Source organism: Muntiacus reevesi, chromosome 9, assembly GCF_963930625.1.
Source record: "Muntiacus reevesi chromosome 9, mMunRee1.1, whole genome shotgun sequence".
NCBI classification, from domain to species: domain Eukaryota; kingdom Metazoa; phylum Chordata; class Mammalia; order Artiodactyla; family Cervidae; genus Muntiacus; species Muntiacus reevesi.
In genome coordinates, this window is record NC_089257.1 from 6,076,442 (window position 1) to 6,099,741 (window position 23,300).

The 23,300-nt window shown below is 38.5% G+C and overlaps 1 protein-coding gene and 2 pseudogenes across 1 annotated transcript; all 3 read right to left on the reverse strand.

Moving 5' to 3' along the window:
• Nucleotides 1-427: 427 nt before the first annotated feature.
• On the reverse strand, nt 428-1,393 carry LOC136174449 (olfactory receptor 4P4-like). Its single transcript, XM_065944644.1, has one exon. It carries the CDS (start codon nt 1,391-1,393, stop codon nt 428-430), a length of 966 nt encoding a protein of 321 aa, XP_065800716.1.
• A 5,352-nt stretch (nt 1,394-6,745) lies between these two features.
• On the reverse strand, nt 6,746-11,439 carry LOC136174450 (olfactory receptor 4P4-like; annotated as a pseudogene).
• Nucleotides 11,440-16,739: 5,300 nt separating this feature from the next.
• On the reverse strand, nt 16,740-23,067 carry LOC136174451 (TP53-binding protein 1-like; annotated as a pseudogene).
• Nucleotides 23,068-23,300: the final 233 nt, after the last annotated feature.

Genomic DNA, 23,300 nt, shown 5'->3' on the forward strand with positions numbered 1-23,300 from the left:
GGTAAAGAATCTGCCTGTAATGCAGGAGACCCCGGTTTGATTCATGGGTTGGGAAGATCCCCTGGAGAAGGGATAGGCTATGCACTCCAGTATTCTGGCCTGGAGAATTCTATGGATTGTATAGTCCATGGGGTCGCAAAGAGTCAGACACAACTGAGTGACTTGCACTTTTCATTTTAACAGGAGTGAGCTTTGATTCTGGATACAATGACTAGCCACTTACTTATCAATTTAGGTAAATAATTTTATTATACAACTCCTTAATTAATATTGGAAATGGTATTAAAAGTATGTTATTAGATGAAAAGCAAGGAACTTTGTTTACAGTGATCTGAATTATTGATTCTATCTTTGTATTATTATTACTACTTTCTGTAGGGCACCAAGAGAGTTGACTCACAGGAACCAAATTAAAATAGTTGCTACTCTAAATATCTCTTTGCTGAACAAATTGTTCCTTAAAGGTGTGCTTCCTTTGAAAACAAAGCTTGATACTAATTTTTTTCAAAGTATTTTTCATTTCTGCATTTCTTAGAGTATAGATTAAGGGATTGAACATGGGGGCAATGATGGTGTAAAATAGTGCAAATACCTTATCCTCAGGGAAAGTAGTGGGAGGTCTAAGATAGATAAAGATAATAGGTACAAAAAATAAGATGACCACAGTGATATGAGACCCACAGGTAGAGAGGGCTTTGTGCCTTCCTTCAGCTGAACAATTTTTTAAGGTGAATAATATAACGCCATAAGAAACAAACAAGACAGCAAATGTAACTAAGGCAACCATTCCTGAAAAGGCAATCACAAGCACACCAGTGATGTAGGTATCAGTACATGCAATTTTTAGCAATGGAAAAATATCACAGAAATAGTGATCAATTTCATTAGGACCACAGAAAGGCAAGCCGGTTGCCATCAAAAATTGAGGAAAGGAATGGACGGCTCCACCAGCCCAGGCAGCAAAGAGGAGATGATTGCATCTTGTTCTGTTCATGATAATCACATAGTGGAGAGGCTTGCAGATGGCAACATAGCGGTCAAAAGCCATGGCAGTAAGAATAAAGATCTCAGTACCTCCAAAGAAGTGAATGATAAGGACCTGTAGCATGCAATCACCATAGGAAATAGTCTTTCTCCCTACTAGCAGATCTCCAATTAATTTGGGTGTCACGCTGGAGGTATAGCAGATGTCTATGAGGGATAAGTGGCTGAGGAAATAGTACATTGGTTGGTTAAAAAGAGGACTGCATTGAATGGAGAAGAGGATCAGAAGATTTCCTACCAACAAGACAAGATAACAGAATAAGAAAAACACAAAGCAAAATATTTGTGTGTTCTGGTCATATGAAAGTCCTAGAAGAATGAATTCTGATATGTTTCTCTGGTTTTCCATTTGAGTTTAGTGTAGGTTATACACAAATGACTTATGTTTCTGAGAAAAAGAAGACATATGCTTGGGTGAATATGAGCACAATAGTATAAAATGTACCAAAAATACATATACATGAATAAAACTTTAATATTAATTATTGATTTAGTAAATGTGTTTAATCTAACTTACTTTATAAATCTATTGTAAAACAATTTATAATGAAAATGATTTTGATTTACTCAATTACTTGTAAAGGTTTTAAATGTTTAAACACTATTTTGAAAATAAAAATGTTAATTGTTGTTAATAAAATATTTTACAAAGTAAAGAGGACTAATTGTCCGAAGGCAAGAAAATATTCTTTTGTATATTTTTCAATTCATTTTTTTTATCCTTTTTCCATTTATTCTTATTAGTTGGAGGCTAATTACTTTACAATATTACAGGGTTTTTTGCCAATTCTTGTGGCCATACATGAAGGCAACTTTCCTTCTTTTAAAATTATCTAACCAAATTCCCTGAATTATCTGGGATGAATCCAAAAGAAACACTAATTTATATAAAATCCCAGCTTGAACTGCTGAACATTGACTTAAATAAGGCATCCTAAGATTTCTGTGATGGCTCAAGTGGTAAAGAATCTGCCTCAAAGCAGGAGACACTGGTTTGATCACTGGGTCAGGAAGATCCCCTAGAAGAGGGAATGGCAGCCACTCCAGTATTCTTGCCTGGAAAATCCCATGGACAGAGGAGCCTGGAAGGCAACAGCCCATAGCATCTCAAAGAGTTGGACACAAGTCAGCGTGTACACATACTCTGTGATCAAATGTAGTTAATGGGTCATGGTAAATCAATGTGATTGTTGTACATCAAAGGGCAAAGAATTTTTGAGAAATATACATTAAGATTTACATTATAATTTATATTTTATTTATACACTATGATTTAAATTGCAAAAATCTACAAATTAATTCATTTCTCATATATATATTTCATGTGTTAAGACAATTAAAAAATATGTATTGATATTGATGTTTGTTTTGGATATTGGTAAAGAACAATAAATGTTGTGAAGTTGCTCAAGTGTTTGTTGCTGGAAACTTCATGCAAAAAAAATCAACTGTTAATAAAAAAGATGATATAGCAACTCTTGGTCCAGTTATCCCTCAGTGGCATGTGTTGCAGTAAAGAATTAACGAAATGTTTATAGATGTTCATCTTTTGTAACTAAGGGATAATCTTAAGACACTATTTAATCAGTGTAAAATAAGTGCAAGATAGAACATTTCACTTCTAGATGCAATTTAAGCACTGATGAGGAACTTTTGGTCCACAGTGGGTTTGCAAAAGCTAGCACACTTTCAGTGTTTGACAGTCATATCCAGGCCCCCAAATGTCTATTTAAAAGAAAAAAAAGCAAACAGAGAATGAATGTTTTTATAGCAAGTGCATGATTTTCATATTTAAAAACTGTCGAGTCAAGGGCTTCACAAAATTATTATTAATGGTATTTATAGCCTCGATGATGATTTTAGATGGCAAATAGTTAACAGAGAGCATTTTAAATGACCTGTATGACACCATTTCTATTTTAAACTATTATTCTAAACTGCAATATCACAGAGGTTAAATTTTCTCATTGTCCTACTTTGTTTTCACTCTCACTATAAAGCTTCCAACCTGTTTTTCTGTAACTACCAGAACAAAGTATCAGTCACACAGTGTTCATCAATTAGCATTAATTCAAAGTATTTAAAAGGTTTTTTTGAAGGAGTTGCAGTTCATTTTAAAAGGCTTTTTTTGAGGGGTTGCAGACATTGTAGAATAATGTCTTCTACATAATTGCAATTGATGCATAGATTTTTTTGTTTGTGAGGTGGAATAACATTGATATGTCAAATAAAAGCATTTATATAAAATTTATTTAAAGAAATGTATTATATAAGTAGACAAAAATAAATAAATAAATTAGAGAGAGATAACTTCATTAACCTGAAACTCTCACTTTAGAAGAGACCTAGATAGAGTCAAAATAATTCCTAAGAATTGGAAAGTAATTCACTAAAATGAGAACAGACAAAACCCTAACTCTTTTTTAATCTGAGGTTAAACAGGCGTTGAGATGAATGGGGAAGAAAGTATCACAAAGGGCAGCAATGAAAATAATGAAATCTCAATTCAGAATCCTCATCTGAGCAGAAAGCAGCATGCAAATACCAGGTTAATGAACATCCAGTGTGTCTTTGTGAGTATTTGAGCTTGTAAAAAATATTATGTATTTAAAAGAAACACATTTAATCAATAATAGATTAAAACAATATCCTATATTCTGAGTTATTATAATATAACAAATGGTGTTAACAGAGGTAAAAGGAAATGTGAAAAGTCAGGTGAGGACAAAATATTGTCATAAAACAACATTTTGAACATGAGATAGTAAGGAAATCTATACAAAATCTGAAGACACAATGGATGAAATAAAGAATACCAGGCAACCAGTAAACAGATGGTTCAAGTAACAACAGCAAAGTTCTAGGAAAGTTGAGGAGTGCTAAACTAACCGGTGTGATTCTCAGGCTAAAGGATTAACATCCTTGAAAGTCTCATCGCATTTATCTTAGAATTAAGATATTATTACCTAATTCAGAAATTTGATGAAGAATATAAAATACCCAGTGATATATATGGTTCATAACACACTTCTTTTTAACACTCATTTTTGTTTGAGTAACTTGTTTAGCTGTCAAAGAAAATGTCACGCCTACATAAAAGTTTAACAAAAAGAAAAAATCCCACATAATTTTAACAAGTGCAATCACATAAGCATCAATTTCAACAATATGGCGATGAAAAACTTTCAATTATTTTTGAAATTTTGGTTGGTTAATTTAAGGCAATTTTAACCCATATTAATTGTCTGATTTTCCTGGCATCATGAAAAAAATTCTCCAAAATTACCTTATTTCTTCATTTTGAAAATATCTTTGCTGTTCATTATGCTGTCAGCATAAGAACAGGCCCTCTCATATTTAACTTACATTCCCCAGAATATACTTAAATTTTCTCTTGTTTTATTAAAACATTGCATGTTACAAACTTTTATTGATCTAGATGAAACTAGTCTATGTTAAAATGGCAGATGCTTTAAATGGAGAATTACTCATATTTATGGATATTCAAGCTGAAATTTGGTCTTATCTTAAAAGTAACAAGGGAAAATGCACACAAGTAGGTGATGAGGCGCAATGAAATGCATTGCCAACTCGAGAATGCTTTAATTCCGTTATTAAACAGAATTTTCCTTTTAATGATACATGATTAAAATTAAATATGCTGTGACATTAGTATAATAATTAAATTATCACATTACAAAAGAAGTAATAGCTTTTAGAAAGAAACTATATCAAACAAACATACAGCATTGAATCAAGCTAGCACATGGCTGTGGGACAGTACCCAAACCAGTGCCACAGACATCAGACCAGAGTGGCTGTCAGGTGAGTTCTAGGATGCATCTAGAAAATTCCTCCCCCAGATACTTACTCTGTCAATTTGTTCCTTGTATAAAAAATCTGAAGTTAAATACAGAGAATAAAAACCAGTAATTCAAACATATCTGTAAAATATTTTGGAAAATCAATACATCTTAAATTTTCCACAGGTTTACAAGGGAAGCAGGATTAAAATATTCACTAAAATTATCAGTAATGAAAGAAGTGTATCTTTATCCCTCAGGAAATCACATTTAGGTCCTGGGTACCATCTCTTTATACCTATGCCTGAAGAAAATGTGGTTGGGAAGGACAGAATATAAACTAAGCAACTAAGCAGAAATGAATGTCTTTGAAAGCTCTAAGTAATTATATTCCCAAAGGTGTTTGTAAACATATCCAAAGCAAAGACTGTCAAGCCACTGTCCAGGGTAATGTCCCTGTTCCTCTGGTTGTTTACTTTCCAAATTTATCTTATCTTGCCTCAGATAGTATTCACTTGGGGGCTCACAAATGCTGTAAACAAGGCATTTCAGAAAACTCTGCTCTGTCTTCATCCAGTTTTCTGAAGGCTGGGAGGGAAACTAAAGTAGCTTTCAGGAAAACCTGAGATGACATAAGACAAAGAGAACCAGTCCTGTGCATTCCAAGAATCAAACGCATGGACAGTCAAGGTCCTACTGTGTAGCTGGTGGCTCAAACGGTTAAGAATCCACCTGCAATGCGGGAGATCTGAGTTCAGTCCCTGAGCTGGGAAAGATCCTCTGGAGGATCACAAATAGTCGGACACGACCAAGCGACTTCACTAAGTCACTTAGACATTTAAGAGATGTCTGAGATCAGAATCCTGACCTCAGAATTCTCTTCAAAATTCCTGAAGATCCAAGATTCTTGTCTAAATTAAGGAAACACCTGAATACACCAAAAAAGATTTTAGTTTAAGCCCTAGTTGGCAGCTGGCTATACATGTTTGTTAGTCTAATCACCCTTATTTCTCCGTAGAATGAAAACCTGTCTGAGGGAAAATGAGACAGATTTACCTAGTTTGACTAATGGAAGACACCATCAAACTACATTATTAGCATGATGAGAGTGAGGATTAACAAAATGCATCCCAGGAGCATCCATTTCTTCAGCTATATACTTCTTAAGTTCATGACATTTCACAGAATGGGAGATATTCCATGTTGGACATTTAGAAGAAACATCAGTTTTATATACTCATGAAGGTTGTTTAAATAAAGTGATAAATATGGTCATAGAAAAGCATTTATAAAAATGAAAAGAATTGCTCATTTTTCAAGACTTTTAACTACTTGCAATAAGGTACTAAGTTTTACTTACAATTTCTGTAAGTGTAGTATAAGTAGGATAATTATATTCAATACATTGTTATAGATGCAGGATATGTTAATGTAAAAAAATTATACAACACTTGTAAAACCTTTGCCATTGTTTTTTGAAATTATTGCAGTGGAAACCTCAAAAAAAAAAAAAAAAAAAAGGAAGTGTTTTAAGAAAGCTCTATGAGAGCTGTCTCACCCAAGATTATCTGTTTCCTGAAAACGGTCAGAAAAGCCAACCATGCTGTCCTCACAACTTTCCCTGAAAGAAGAGCTGAAATGCACTCGTCATGTCAGGGAATACAAAGGACAGAACGTTCCCGAAAGTCAGAGCTGGAACGGACCCGAAGGACATCTGATCCACTCCCCTTGTGGGCAGTCTCAGTCAAGCGACAGAGGGAGGGTGGCTGAGGGGGCTTCACTCTTCAGGGTTGCAGCTCTGAATGACAGCACACGCTCCTTCCGTATCTGTTGCACTTGTCAACATTAACGATTGTGTGGATAAAATAGATCCTGCAAAGGGCAGGACAGCCAGATGTTCATTTTCCCGCAGAGTGTTTATCTCGGCCCCACACTTTCCTCATGGCATTCTTCATGCCTGCGTTTCTCAGGGGGGAGATGAGAGGGTTGAACATGGGGGCAATCATGGTGTAAAACAGGGCAAAGGCCTTGTCGTTCCTGACAGAATCAGCCGTGGGGACATAGGTGAAGATGAGGGGCAAGAAGAACATGAAGACCACAGTGATGTGTGAACCACAGGTGGGGAGGGCTTTGCGGGGCCCTCGGATGAGCCAGTCCTCAGGGAGGCCAGGATGATGATGTAAGAAATCACCAAGGCAACAAAGGTCAAAACGGACAACCCCCTGTGGTGGTAATGATTGCAGTCACCCGCAGTCTAGTGTCCATGCAGGCCAACTTCAGCAAAGGGAATGCATCTCAGAAATAGTGGTCTATTTGATTGGGGCCACAGGAAGGAAGTCCAATGATAATACTTGCATGAGAATGGCTAAAGGCTCCCACAGCAGAAGCCATCACAAGGACAGAGCACACCTGTCGGTTCATGATGACCATGCAGTGAAAAGGTCTGCAGATGGCGGCATAGAGGTCATAGGCCATGGCCACCAAGATGAAGAGCTCAGCGGCTCCAAAGAAGTGGGCACAGAACATCTGGGCCATGCAGCTGGTGTAGGGGATGGCCTTCTGCTGGGCCAGCAAGTCAGTGATCGATTTGGGTGCCACCGTGGAGGTGGAGCAGACCCCCATCAAGGACAAATAGCTGAGAAAAAGTACGTGGGCTGTTCACCGAGGCGCCTGCCCCTGATGGTGAGAAGAACGAGCAGATTCCCTGAGAGGATCGCAATACAGCAAAGTAAAAACAGCACGAAGCCGGCAACTTCCGCATTCTCATCAGTAAAGAGCCCCAGGAGGGTAAATTCTGTGACATCTTCATGTCCCGTTGCTTCTGTGGGTTTGATCGTTTAGAAGGGCAACTTAGTATACCTGAAACACGCAACTTTTTCAACTTATTTATGTATTTCTAAAGTCATTCATCTAGTCAATAAATATAATTGATGTTTCCAAATCAAACAAACATTATAACTGCTGCTAAGGGTACCGCAGTATACACAATACACACATCTCACCCGCACATAAAGTTTATTAGAGAAGACATACAGTGAGAACAATAGCAAAAGGTAATCGACTTATTGAGGTGGAGCCAAGGAGAATTCAGAGTCTGCATCTCCCCACTGTAGGGAACCTAGATGACAGTGGTGGGGATGTCGACACCCAAGCAGATGGGAGGAACCTCTGAGTGACTGGAGAATATTAACTCGAGTGAGGTCTCCTGGAGGTCCACATTTCAACACCAAGACCTGGCTCTACCCAACTCTCTGCAAACCCCAGTGCTGGAAACCTTGGGACAAATAATCAGTAAGACAGGAACACAGTCCCAATCAAAAAAAGGCGGAAAAAAAAAAGAGGCAAGGAAAAATATATATATTACAGACAAAGAAGCAAGGTAAAAACCTACAAAACCAAATATATGAAGAGAAAATATATTCTTATATTTTTTAAACTACATGAGAAAAAAAATTAATGACAGTAAAGATGGTCCAATATTATAAAAAAAAAAACAGATTGCAAACAAAGATTGAGAAAATACAAGAAATGTTCAATAAAAACATAGAAGGACTAAGGAAAACATGTGGAGAAGAATGGCACAATAACTGAGATGAAAAGTACAATAGCAGAGTAACTGAGGCTTAAAAAAGGAATAATTGAGCTGGAAGATAGAATGGTGGAAATGACTACTGAGGAGCAGAATAAACACAAAATGAAAAAAAAAATTGAAGACCATCTCAGAGAACTCTGGACAAGAGTAAACACACTAACATTCAAATTTTAGGGGTCTCAGGAAGAAGAAGGAAAAAAGAAAGAGCCTGAGAAGATATTTGAAAAGATGATACTTGAAAACTTCTTTAATGTGGGAAAGGAAATGGCCACTCAAGTCTAGGAAGCTCTGACAGTTCCTCCCAGACAGGATAAACTGTAGGAGAAACACACCAAAACAATATTAGCCAAAGTAATAAAAAGCAAATGCAAAGAAAAAAATATTAAAACTGAAAGGGAAAAGCAAAAAAAACAGTGTACAAAAACCCCCCATAAGGCTATCTATCAGCTGTTTTTTCAGCAGAAACTCTGCAGGCCAGAAGGGAGTGATAGGATCTATTTAAAGTGATGAAAGAGAAAATTCTACAAACAACATTACTTTGCCCAGCAAGGATCTTAGATTTGACAGAGAAATCAAAAGCTTTAATGACAAGCAAAAGTTAAGAGAATTCTGCAACACCAAACTAGCTAGCATCTGTATCATAGCACAGATGACTTATTTACTGTAGCAGATGTGATTAATAAAAACTGAAAGATTAGCCTTGAAATTCTCAGAATCTAAAAAAAAAGATATGTATAGAAAGGGTCTAGAGTTCATTGCAGAATTCACAAGTTTCCATTTCCACACTGATATTTTTCTCAAGATAGAGAATATAAACTTCTGGGTACAATGAAAGTAAAACAAATTTTGTGCTCATAATAAAATTATTAACTTGTAAATAGAAATAGAAGCTCCAAATAAGCAAAAATACTCGTATTGAATTTTCTGTATGGATGAAAATGCAAATAAGAAATCAGACAAATTATAAAATTTCTTAATGACCATGTAATTAGAGACTTCAGTGATAATGAATGGTGAAAGATGATATCCATTTCCACTGGATACATTTAATTTTCATCCAAATAGCTTAGGCTTTCTTAAGATACTCTACTTCCTATATTGTTAAAAACTCACTTAAACAATTCATATATGTGGTATAGCTATGTTTCAAAGCCTAAATACCCTCCCCTGGGTTAGAATGCTCTTTATTCAATTAACTCTTATTTATAAATTCCCTACCATTGACTACATGTACACATTTCTTTTTTTTTTCCATTTATTTTTATTAGTTGGGGGCTAATTACTTTACAATATTGTAGCAGTTTTTGCCATACATTGACATGAATCAGCCATGGATTTACATGTGTTCCCCGTCGTGAACCCCCTCCCACCTCCCTCCCCATCCCATCCCTCTGGGTCTACCCAGTGCACCAGATTTCTTTAAAGCTCACATAAATATATCTTCCTTAATTTGCAACTTCTATGCTATAATCATAATAAACTAATATTTAAACATACTGTTATAATTGGTATGATTCAAGAGAAAACTTAATAGATCCCTCAAAATAGAAGGAATCATTTTAATAGCAAAAAGGTTTTATTGTTGTTGTTGTTGTTTTTACAGAAAGAATGTTAATATGAGGAACCCCAACAGTCAGAACCTCCCTTAGTAAAATATACTACAAAAGGGTGAATATTCTCATAATGTTCTGTCACTTTTCTAGAACAATCAGGCAAATATACAAAAAAAAATTTTTAACTGTAACCCAAGAAAAAGAAGAGAGGTTTCCTAGCTTAAATATTTTTCTTTAAAAAAAAATATTTTCTCTTTATAATATGTATGTACTATTATTATTTGAACCTGGTGATTTCTGCTGAGTTAGTAAGAACAACCAAGTTTGAAAGTCCATGATCAGACATTTGATCACAGTATCTAAGAAATAAACTCTTTGAGACAAAAATATGTCAGGCTGTAGATAAAAGCATAGAGTGTAATGTTAAACAGAAAAATCCAGAAGTCAATACAAGGGAAGAAAAGAGTAGATCAAAACCACAGTGATATTAGACAGACAAGAGAGGCAGAGACAGCAGTGAATAGCTAAGACCATGATCTTACATGACTGTGTGTACCTGATGCTGTGCTTCTACAAATATTTGACTCAATGCTAACTAGCATGTGTGGTCAAATTGCCTATTTTACTAAAGGAAGTAATCTTCACGCTCTGAGTTAGTGTTATATTAACTCCACAATAAGAGGGTATTATTGTCTATGGGCTTCTTTAAGATCAATCCAAACTCTGAAGAAAACTTTGAAACTTCCATTCATCTTTTGTCACCTGAGACCACCTTCTTGCTCCATAGCTTCCACATGGCATTTTTCACTTCTATATTCCTCAGGGTATAAATCAGAGGGTTGATCAAAGGTGTTGCAAGTGTATAAAACACAGCTATCATCTTATCCATGGAGAAGGTGGTTGCAGGGCGAATGTATATAAATATGCAAGGACCAAAGAACAAGATGACCACGACAATGTGGGAGATACAGGTGGAGAGGACTTTTTTCCTCCCTTCAGTGCTGTGGTTTCTCAGAGAGTGCAAGATGATGGCATAGGATAACACCAGCATTAGAAAACTCTCTGTACAGATGGCCCCGCTGTTGGACACCAAGAGGAAGTTGGTTACATAGGTGTCTGTACAGGCAAGTTTCAACAAAGGCTGCAAGTCACAGAAGTAGTGATCAATTACATTGGGACCGCAGAAAGGCAGACTCAAGACTAGAAAAATCTGAGCTGATGAATGCACACAGGACCCCAACCAGGCCAGGGACATTAGCACACCACAGACTCGATGAGTCATGATGGTCGTGTAGTGTAGCGGCTTACAGATGGCCACATAGCTGTCAACAGCCATGAGGACAAGGATGAAGATCTCCAAGCAGCCAAAGAAATGGGATGTAAAGATTTGGATCATGCACTCACTGAAAGAGATAGTGGCATTCTTCAGAAGGGCTTGAGCAATCATCCTAGGGGCTATGCATGTAGAGAAGCAGGCATCAGATAAGGATAAATGGAAAAGGAAGAAATACATTGGACTCCCAAGTGCCCTGCTGGTCTTGATGGTAACAATAATCAGAAAGGTCCCCAACAAGGTCCCCAAATAGAACATCAAGAAGGTGGCAAACACTATTTTCTTCCTAACAGGATCTTGTGTCAACCCAAGCAGAATAAACTCAGTCACATTATTATTCAGTTGCATGATTTCATCAGTGAGGGGAAGGTGTGAGTGTTAAATGCTTAATCTGCAAAAAATAGAAAAGAATTAATTTGTGATGTGATGTGTGATTTTTAGGACTATTTTAAGTGAGATAAATATTCTTCATCATGGACAGTTTAGTTGTGGTTTCTTAACAAGTCACTTCAACACTTGATTTTTAATGACAAATTCATGGGGTCATTATGAGTCCCACATAAGATTGTGAAAAGTAGACTTTTCTGTAGCACTCTTCAAATGCAACTGTTTGTTAATTTTACATGATTCTCATTAATTTTGCTCAATGAATACTAAGTTAAGAAATACAGTTCCATTTTATTAACTTAATTACTTTCCATGTTGATTTAATCGGGATGGGGGGAGGAAGCATGTTTGGAGAGTGTATCAGTTGGCATTTTGGATATATTTTACTGCTTATGGAAGTTCATAATATAAATGTAAAAATTACAGCCCAGTCCCATCCCCTAAATATGTCTCCATATATCATTCATATATATATATATACATATATATATATTATGCTTGTTATATTTACTTATAGAAATGTTTATTTTTATTACTCTATAATATGATCCACTTCACTGTGCATTCCCTTCCACATGTGACAGCTTGAAAAGAGGAAGATAAAGCACTTTCAATTATAATGTCCTTATTTTGAAACAACTTTATGATATTCACTACTTGACATACACTAATGGAGAGAAGTGAATGTTCTCCAATGGTTGATAATATCACAAATATTTGCAATCCCAGTTTTCTTTTTTCTCATTTCTGGAAACACCCTTCAAAACATGCGAAGTTCCAGAACTTACTTGTAAATTACAAGGGGTGTTCACTCAATAGTTTATATGTTTAAATTTAAGAGCTTTGCTTAAGTATTTTAGAACTGAGGTCCTTTGAAGAGATGTCAGCAGGTAGCTCTTTTCGGGTCTAATCATGGTTGTAATCCCCACTATAATTTGTTTTATCTGGGTACCCGAAATCTCCACATTATTGTAACAGAACAAATATTCAGAAGGGAGAGAGGAACCTATAACTTTAGTCAAGAGGAACAGCAGATAGTCAGTAACTGCCTATATTCAAATTGCTTTCTGTCTTTGCAAAATCAATGATTATTCAACTTTGAAACGTCATTTCCTTCAATGAAAAATTAGTGTTTTTTCATGTGTGGAAAGAAATATTATCACTGACTTCACTTCATAGAACAAAATCTTTCCTCTAGGTTTTTATTGCTAATATGATGCTGAAAAGAACACCATTTGCAGGTAAATATATAAACTGAGTGTGACAGATTTAAATATAATTTGGAAAACGTCCCCCACTGCATCCTTCCTCAGCCCCACCCGTATCTTCAGTGCATCATCGTGAAAGCTGCGAGCCAGCAAAGCACAAACTGATGAACCAAACAGACAATGATCCCTGTTTATTGCTTTTCTCCCCCTCAATAGATTTTCTTTTCCTCAAAGTAGTTGAATCACATATTATCTTCCTGCAAATAAAAACCCCTGCTCTAAAATTTCAAAGTTATTTAATATTTCTGGTATTTTAGAAAATAGTCTCTTTAGACCGTGCAATCTTTGGCAAAGATCTTAAATGGTCAAGGAACTGTGTCTTGGGATTTCAGTCAGTGCAATAAACTCATCCTTTCCTTATGCATTTGGATGAGTGATCCGTCATGAAGGATTTGTACTTGAAAATATGGCCTGTGATTGTGGCCACTCTTTTGAGTATACGGCTTTTATTTTGTATGTTATCAATCTCTTGAAATTGTCTATTTCTAGAACAATTTTATTTATACATTAGGACATACACTTGTAAGATAAATTAAGAATCATAAATACATGTGTGTGTGTGTTAGTCACTCAGTCATGGCTGACTCTTTGCAAGTCCATGAACTGGTGCCTCTGTCCATGGAATTTTCCAGTCAAGAATACTGCAGTGGGTTGTCATACCCTTTTCTGGAGGACCTTCCCAACCTAATGATCAAACCCAGGTTTCCTGACTTGCAGGCAGATTCTTTACCATCTGAGCCACCAGGGAAGCCCATAAATACACATGATTAATCATTAACTTGCAAATAATTGTGAGTTTTTATCAAATATTCACTCAATAGAGTATTCAGTAGTCTCCTTCCTTCCTTAACTGTAATTTTATTTCTAGTTATGCTGTCTTGAAATTCAGGACCCAACTGTCAAGAGTACCTATGGCTGATTCATGTTGAGGTTTGACAGAAAACAACACAATTTTGTAAAGCAATTATCCTTCAATTAAAAAAAAAAAAAACTAATTAAAAAAGAAAAATAATCTCTTCTGAAAGCCATCAGCAATCGTTTTGAGATGAAGGAAATTCTCCAGTTCTCTAAGAGTTTCTTTTACAGCTTATCTTATACTATCACATATTATACTTAAAATCAAAATTGTCTGAGCTTCCTTTAGCTTCTTTCATAGATATAGAGTTTTTGAAGCCTTCAGGATTTTGCTGTCCCCAAATTCAAACCTGATGCCTTGCACAATGTACATGCTTAATGAGGTTTTTTTTTTTTATTTTTTGTCATTTATTTTTATTAGTTGGAGGCTAATTACTTTACAATAATGTAGTGGGTTTTGTCATACATTGACATGAATCAGCCATGGATTTACATGTATTCCCCATCCCGATCCCCCCTCCCACTTCCCTCTCTACCCAATCCCTCTGGGTCCTCCCAGTGCACCAGGCCCGAGCACTTGTCTCATGCATCCAACCTGGGCTGGTGATCTGTTTCACTATAGATAATATACATGTTTCGATGCTCTTGTACATGCTTAATAAGTGTTTTTAAGCTGAACCTTTGAAGTTACTTCTTGTAATAATCATCTGATTGTTTTAGTACTATTCTGATTAAAAACACATTCACATTATTAATTTGCTGTGGCCATCTGTATAGTATGTATGGTACGGTAAACAGATAAATGTGTCCCCAACTTAAATATTTGAAAAAACAAAATTGCATAAATTTTAAATAATTTAATCAGCTCCACAACCCGGAGTAAAACATATTGTACTCAGAACAGCACCACTTGACCCTGTAAGATTTTAGAACTTTGGCATGCCTAAGATGATCATTGTGAGTTTTCTACACTTTTTACATGAATCCTTGGCCCTTCAAGAATGCAAGGACAGCCTTGATATTCTTCCTATCCTTCTAGCATCAACGGGTATTTTTCTATACTTTTCTCTGTATGACCATATGTCGACTTTTCCCAGAAGTGTTGACATCTTAAATCAGATCCTCAAAGGTATCTGACACAAAAATGAATTGTAATAATCGAGAGACAAAACTGCACTGATAAAACAGCATTATCTTCTACTAACTACTGTACTTTAACTCTTCAAACAAGTTTGGCCAATTTTAGAACAGCTAGATTTCTCAAAACAGTAATAAAGGGATATTATGTTGAGTTGGGAGCTAAAAGAGATGAGCTGAAAGAAAAAACCCACAGAAAAGGTGATGAACAAAAGAGAGTGAAGCACGAGGTGTCATGTTGATCCTTCTACCTGACGGGGTTGTGTGTGCTTAATACTTTAGTCATGTCCGACTCTTTGCGACCCCGTGGACTGTATCCTGCCAACCTCCTCTGTCCACGGGATTCTCCAGACAAGAAATTGGAGTAAGTTGCCATGCCCTCCTCCAAGGGATCTTCCCAAACCAGGAATCGAACCTCCGTCTCCCACATTGCAGGCAGATTCTTTACCGTCTGAGCCCCCAGAGAAGCCCTTCTACCTGACAAATCTGTTTTATTGCAGAAGCCACAGTGAAAACTTTGGTTTCCTTAGGACTCTCTAAAACTATACCACCCTCTCTGATTTGTTTCTCTTTCACTTCTATCTTTAGGAAAATCTCTATACTCATTTAATTTCTATGAAAAATGTACCTTTCTCTGTGGGAAGGTGAACAGATCTACCCAAGGTTCTTTATCCCTCAAAAACCTAAATTAGAGAAAGATGGAAATTTCCCCCCACATATATGGCACATTACCCTTCACCTTCATTATGCAATTATTAACTTTCACTTTGTTATGTTTCCTCTGAATCTTCCATCAGGTGTAGTTATTCGTTGTTTCAAAATAAATCCGGATGCATATCAACTACAAGTTATATTCTTAAAATATCATTTTAGAAACATGCAAAGAGTAATACTTTTAATCTGTGATATACAGCATTCTACTTAAAGCTGTCTCTTGGATGTGGAGTGGCTGGCATTCTCCAAGAAGCTTATGTCACAGTCATTATCTGTATTAGTTTCTATTTCCTTCTTCAAGGGAAAAAGTCATATGGAAATATATTTTTTAAATTTGTTAAATTATTATGCATGATGCCTTTCTCAGTGCAATCATGTAAGTAATCTCTCACTTACCTGATAGAACCCTCTAAATTAGTGTCAAATCTTTCCATCCTTTTTCAAAACAGCCTTCTCATGGAATGCTGAGAAAAAATAAACCTTTCTGCATTCTAAAGGGAATATTTTAAGACATAATGACGTTAGGTATTAGCATTTAGTAGTATTCCCTAAAGTTTCCCTTCCTTTCTCATGACTAACATCCCCAATGTTGTAATAGGTGTAGCCTTTGGTTTGTCCACTTAGCCAATAGAAAAATAAATTACCCTTCCTTATACTCAGGAAGGCATTAGGTGCCTTGGGCTGACCAAATTTACCAGAGAAAAAGAGGAAAATTCAAATGGATGGCAGGAAGAGTGACAGAGGAGAGGAAGAAAACAAGATTGACTTTAGTTAAAAAAAAAAAAAAAAAAAAAAAAAAAAAAAAACCCAGTGGATCACAAAAAAGCTACTCTGCTCCACCCAGTGCTCTAGGGTGCTCCTTTGTTCTTTTTTTTTTTTTTTTTTTACTACAACCAAAGAGATTCAACATTTATTTTTTCATAAAAGCCCAGCAAATAAAACTATATACAAGATCCATGCAAGGAATCCAGTTGCACACACGACACATTTAAAACCTGGTAAAGACATAATCACCGCAACAGCAGGGAATAAAACCGGTGAGACCAAGTATCCTTAGTGAGAAACATAACCGTGTTTATATTTTGGATGCTGCTTGAATCCAATTCTCTGCCCAACAATGAGGCACTGGATCACCCACTCTTGTCCCACCACAGGCAGCTGCAATGCGTCAGCACACTTCCGCACCGAGGCTGGGCATGAGGGGACCGTCACCTCCACGGCAAACACCCCTAAAGCAATGTCTTTGTTATGGGCGCATGCATGGTGCTGCTTCACAGAGGCTGCCCCCACCCCAGTCATGAGGATCTCGGACCAGAGCTCCAGGAAATTCTGCTGTTGGTCTGATACCAAGGGTACCTTCAGATTCTGGAAAGGGTTTTCACGGGGGTGCCAATCCAGACTCCTTTGCCCCTCATGCTGCACCCAGCTGGCAGCAGGTAACTGCGGTAATTCTGGAGCTGGCTGGCATGGCAGCTGTCATGGACGCAGACAGGAGCCAGGAAGGAATCCCAGGGGCACAGGAAGTACTTCCGGGTTCGACAGCGCTGACGCGCAGTTAGGGGACCCTGGTGGGCGGTGTTACTGGGCTTCACTGACCTCCTCAAGAATGTGGCCAGCTCCTGCTCGAAGCTGGCATTCTGCGTACTGCTTGTTGAAAGGGGGAGCTTCTACAAATTCCTCCTCTCCTCGCTGCTTCCTGCAGGACCATCTGGCAATTTGGAGCTGCTAGCCAGCTTGTCGCTTGCTGTGGCCATGGTGAGGAGAAAGGCGTGGCCAGAAACAAGGTCTTGGTGAGGGGCAGAGGCCCTCTCTGCTCTTCCAGGGCAGAGCTCACCGGGTTGTCGCCACTCTCAGGGGCTCACAAACTCTCCTGCCCCCGCCGCACCAGGCTTCTCAGCGGCAGATTTCCGGCCTCGCTTGGCAGGGGCCGCTCCTCTTCAGGGGTGACGAGCTTCCTTTGTCCCAAGGGGCCCCCGCGGAGGCACGAGGGCTCTCCGGGACCTTTCGGGTAGGGGTGGCGCTGCTGCTGCTGGACGTGGTGGGGTGGCTGGGGAGTTGACATTACCTCGCCGTCCCCGTTTCCCGTCCACCACACTGTCCAAGCTGCCGCCTGCTGCCTTGGTGCGGGCGTTCCCGCCTCCCATGGGCCCAGGCCACACCGCTCTCGCAGTCTGCTTCCTTGCTCCAAGGACAGCATGACAGCCATCCGCTTGGACCACTTCCTTTGGCCTTCTTTCTCAAGGCTCTGACGCTCTCCAGACTCCTTCTGTGCCGTCTTACCGTTCTTGCCCTGAGATACCCATCCTCCGAGAGGCGGGCACGTCCGTGTCCAGGGGGATGGGGCCACACAGCAGGATCTCTGCCCAACACGCCAGACTCGGGCCCATCATCAGAGAGCAGCTTACACTTCCCGGCTCCGACATCTGGTGTGACTTTTCCGGAGTAAAAATAGCCACTGGATGACCAGTTGGCTACAACACGGATCCCGACAAAGCTGTTCCCTGCAGAGGAGACATCTAAGCCTTCTGAAGGGCCAGCAGCAGTCTGGGATGGAACCTCGGGAGAGTCGCGTGGACGCAAAGCACCAGCACCCGCGTCTGCCCGTCCGCTGGAGCCTGGCGCGCGAGGCCTGACACGGGTGAAGGATTTATCGTCCGGCGACATGGTAGGTGAAATGTCCTCTATTCCCAGGGGCCAGGCACAGCTGCCTCCCTGGTTCCAGTGGTCCGAGAAGGCGGGCGGCCCCTTGGCCTCGCCCACGAGGCGTGACTGGAGCCTTCGCTGCCTGTCTGATGCCAAGGCCCGCATCACCATGCTCCTCACACTCTGGCGTCCCTGTCTGACTGACCCTTTCTAGGACTCGGCTTCCCTGGGCCCCCTCGGGAGCTGGGCAAGGCACACTCGGCAGGCTCTGTCCCGCTGGTTTTCCCTTTGGGTAGAGAGGCCCCTCTCCCGGGGCTGCCGCTGCTGAGCATGGCGGACAGGCTCGGCCCGCTTGACGTGCGTGTGAGCTGGAGGCCTTGGAGGAGAAGGAGCTGGAGTCCCCCAGGTCACCTCAGGTGCCGCCGGTCTGTGAGGGGAGACTTCCGGTTCGCACTCCTGACTCTCTACGATCCGAGGGGGCCCCTCTGTTCTTTTTCGCTATCCCTTGTAAACTATCTGTACTTAAAATCTAGGGGAGGCACCAGGGTGCTTGAAACAAGATTTTATTTTGTGTGCTAGAGCTTTCCTTCACCAAGAAACCACAGATTTGCAACAAGTAGTCTGAGGATTAAAATGTATATGAACACTGAGCAGAAATCTCATCTGTTTCTAATTCATTTCCATTTGTTTTGATAACTAATAAAGAGACACTTATTCAGGAAAACATCTCATTAAAATAATTTTTCTTCACTTTTGAGAAAAGTCACTATCTTCTTTATTCCTAATAGAATTACCAAAAATGGAGACTGGGAACTCCTGCCTAATTTTACCATAATGGAGACAGCCTGATTAAAAATGAAGTCAACAAAAAGGAAGCAGATCCAACCAATAGAAGAGACCCATTTTTATAATAAATTTTCAGCTGTAGAATTCACCCATTTCCAAAAAATTTTACCATCTTTCATTTATTCATTTTATATTATTGCCTTTTTGTGCATGCACGCTTGCTCAGGTGTATCTACTCAGACATGCCTGATTCTTTGCAACCTCCGTGGACTGTAGCCTGCCACTCTTCTGTCCATAGAATTTTCCAAGCAAGAATCCTGGAGTGGGTTGCCATTTCCTACACCATACTGCTTTTTGGCATTCATGTAATAACAAAATAAATCCTAGTAAACTTAGTACCATCTCAAGAACTAAAATATTACCCATAATTAAACATTTTAAACACTTTCCTATCTGCTGTCCACCTTTTCTTAAAAGTAACATTTTAATTTTGTCCTAAAAATAAAACATTTTTATCTATATATATTTTCCCTGGCTTTGAATTTTACAGAACATAACATCCTATATGCAGACTTCTTGGAATTGCTTTTATTTTTTTATCCAGCCCTACTATATTTCATTTTGCTTGTTGAATTTAGCTGTAAATTCATTTCCATGGCCTTATCACACTCCATTATGGGATTATTTCAAAATGTGTTTATTCAATATCCAGTCAATAGATATTTGACTACTATGAACAGCAATTATGAACATAAAAATATGTTTCCTAAGAGTGTAATTGATAGGTTTCAGGATGTGCCAGTATTAAGATTTACAAAATAATATCATAAATTTCAATAAGGAGTAAGGAGATGCAATCTAGTTATGTGCCAGAAAAGAAGACAAATAGAGTATTTGTGACCAGAGATGAAAACTTTCACAAGATTAGCAAAGAATTAAACAAAAGTATGTTCTCTTTTGTTGTTGTTGCTTCAATTAAGACCTTGGATAAAATTATAATCTCAAAACAACCTGAGTTCATAGCTTTCAATATCAATTTAAAAATGTCAATTCTTAACCTCTTTTTCCTTGTCATTTTTAAGACAATTTTTTCAACACTAACGTGGACCAGAGTCCTGTGAAGGAAAGAAAATTTCTTTGAGGCAGAAAGACTTATTCTTATTTATTAAATATCATTAAAATATGTGATCTATACAATTAGATTAGAGGTTTATGATGTTTCTATCAATATGGAAAATATTTATAAAAGTATTTCCATACGCCTGCATGCATACTTCGGTTAAAGACGACTTTTAGAATTTAGAAGAAGAGGCATTATAATGAAGGACCTTTATTAGAGTGTTGCATGATATCATAGTTCTTTGCTTAACAGAATATGGCCTAGATTCAAAACCCTAACCAAGTAGAATAATATATCCTGTTGTTTAAATGATGTGATGTATCATATTTACTTTCCCATCGACTTGTTAAACAGCTCTATAAATAGATTAACTTCCAGGACCTTGAGTCCTAAGTAAACCCAGTACCTGGTACCATATAATGGCAGGCACTGTCTGCAAGGACTTTAACCTATGACAGATTCCTGACACTGAGTGAAGGACTCAAAAAGATATATAACCTTTATTCTATTACATAAATCAGAAATTCAACATGAGTCGGTGGGCAAGAGGTGAATAGGTGAAGTGTAGAGGATCTTTAGGGCAGTGCAAACACTCTTTATGACACTATTGATATAATGATGGATGTATATCAAAAGTATATCATTATACTTTTCTCCAAATTCATGAAATATACAACCACAGGAGAGAACCGTAAGGTAAACTATGGACTTTGGGTTTTTATGTGTCAATGTAAGTTCATCATTTGTTTGGAACAATCAAGTCTAGGAGAAGTTGATAATGGAAGTTCCTACAGATGAGTACAGGTAGGGTATATGAGAAACCTGTACATTCCTTTCAACTAAACTGTGAACTTAAAAATGTTCTAAAAAAAAAAAAAAAAGCCTTTATTAAATTTAATCCAATGTATTTACACCCTGATGTAGAGACTTCTACATGAAAATGCCAGCTGTTTCTCTAGAGTGTAATTGCTTGGAGTCATGAGCTACATTGAGGCAAGGACTATGACATATTCTTTAGATCCGCCTTACTTAGAGATGCCCTGGGGCTCCAGTTCCTGCCTTTGGCTCATGAAGCAGGTCAGGAAAAGTGCATTCTCTGAAGTTACGGCAAACCGTGGTCACTGCCCCCTTCCAATGCAGTCCCTCGGTGTCCGTGGATGATGCAATGTTTTAATTATTCAGAACACTTGGTGACAAAACTTTATCCACACTAATGGACACTTTGGTTTATCAACTCTCCAATGACAACTTCTTTTAGCGACAGTGGTTTCTTGGAAAAAAGCTTTGGAGCTGAATCCTACTATCAAGCTACTGAAAATGGCTCCTGTAGCAGGCTGCAATTCCCCCAACATAATAAAAGGTTCTCTGAAGACGTTACATCAGCCACCTTGAATGGTGCCTTTGTCTCTTGTGCCCTGCGCAGTCAGGGGTGGAGACCAAGGCCCCTTTCTTTTCTCCCCATCTGTAAGTTCATGCCCACTCTCTGCTTTCACGCAGCGCATTTTCCTAAGATCACTCTTCTCCCACTTCCTGTCACTCAGGTCATGGGCCCAGAGCCATCTTCATATTCAAGACATGGTGTCCCTTTGTGAAGTGTTCTTTGTCTACATACATGGTACCTAAGGCTAACCTTTCAATGTGTAGTCAATTATTTCTCATATTTGAGTATCTTTCAGAAGATTGTTAAATAGGGACTTTGTGAAGTTCAGTTTCATGCTTGGTCTTCAGCCAAAATTATTTATCACAGTAAAATTCAGCATTTGAAAGGTAGAAGAGCTAAATGCCTACATTAGTGTCATTTGTGGCCTCTCTGTCCCTCTGGGACATGACAGCATAATTTACTGCCACGTACAATCTCCATAATGATGCGTCCACAATCCCGTCACAGGATTCAGATTTATGTTAATACACACGTATGCGTGCTCAGTCTGTCAGGCATGTCTGACTCTTTGCCCCTATGGACTCCAGTCCACCAGACTCCTCTGTCCATGGAATTCTTCAGGCCAAAATCCTAGAGTGAGCTGCCATGTCCTACCTCAGGGGTTCTCCTGACCCAGGGATCACAACCAGGTCTCTTGTCTCCTTCATAACCAGGGAGATTCTTTATCACTGTGCTCCCAGGAAGCACTAAGAGAACATTTACTCTCAAATATTGGTGAATATTTTAGGTGTGACTCGGAGACAATATCTCCTTATTCATTTCAATTTTTTTTCACTTCAGGTTCTTGCTGCAAATTAATTAGCAAAATTACTCAATAGAACTTTCACAGTTCTGTGATATTTAATTGGGTGTGTGTGCATAAACACACACACACACACACAGAAAATCCTTTAAAATATATGACATTTATCTCTAAAAATTTGCTTTTTGTTTGGTTTGGAGATTTTTGTATAATGATGATCATTGGAAGGGGTGTCTGTGAATTCTTCTAATGAGATATTGGAAAATAGCTACTAGAATTGAGCAGGAAGAGGAGAAAGAAAACTTAGGACATAGAATCGATCAGGTTAATAATGCATGGACTTTAACAGGGAAGGCTAATAAGTTCTTCTTGGAACTAACTGAGGGTGGCAGATGCTCTAGGTACAACATCTGGTGCCTACAAATATTTTGGGAATCATCTTTTTGCATTGTTTCTCACCAGGGCATTCTGTAACAGAAATTGGCCTGGTGTTCCCAGCTACTGAAATGTGACTGAAGAACTGACAGCTGCCAAGATTTCCATTCTTGCTGTGGGATGTTGGAGAGGGATGCTGGCCCATCTGAGAATGTAGGGAGACCACTGTAACATCAGTGGTGTGCGGTAAAGCTAACTCAGCATGGGTGACCATCTGAACCAGAACTGAGGAACATTTTGTGGTGACCCAGCCTTCTGGGAACATGTGATGAGAACTCCTTCCCCCAACTGGGTCATAAAAATCCAGTATAGTGTGCCCTCAGATTAGACTGGCTTTTGATTAGATTTGAAGTCTTCCGGAGTTGACTTTTGGTCATTTTGATGTTATCCCCGGCAAACTCTAACCTCAGGGCCTGCAAGTTCAATATATTTTGGCATGTCTAAAAA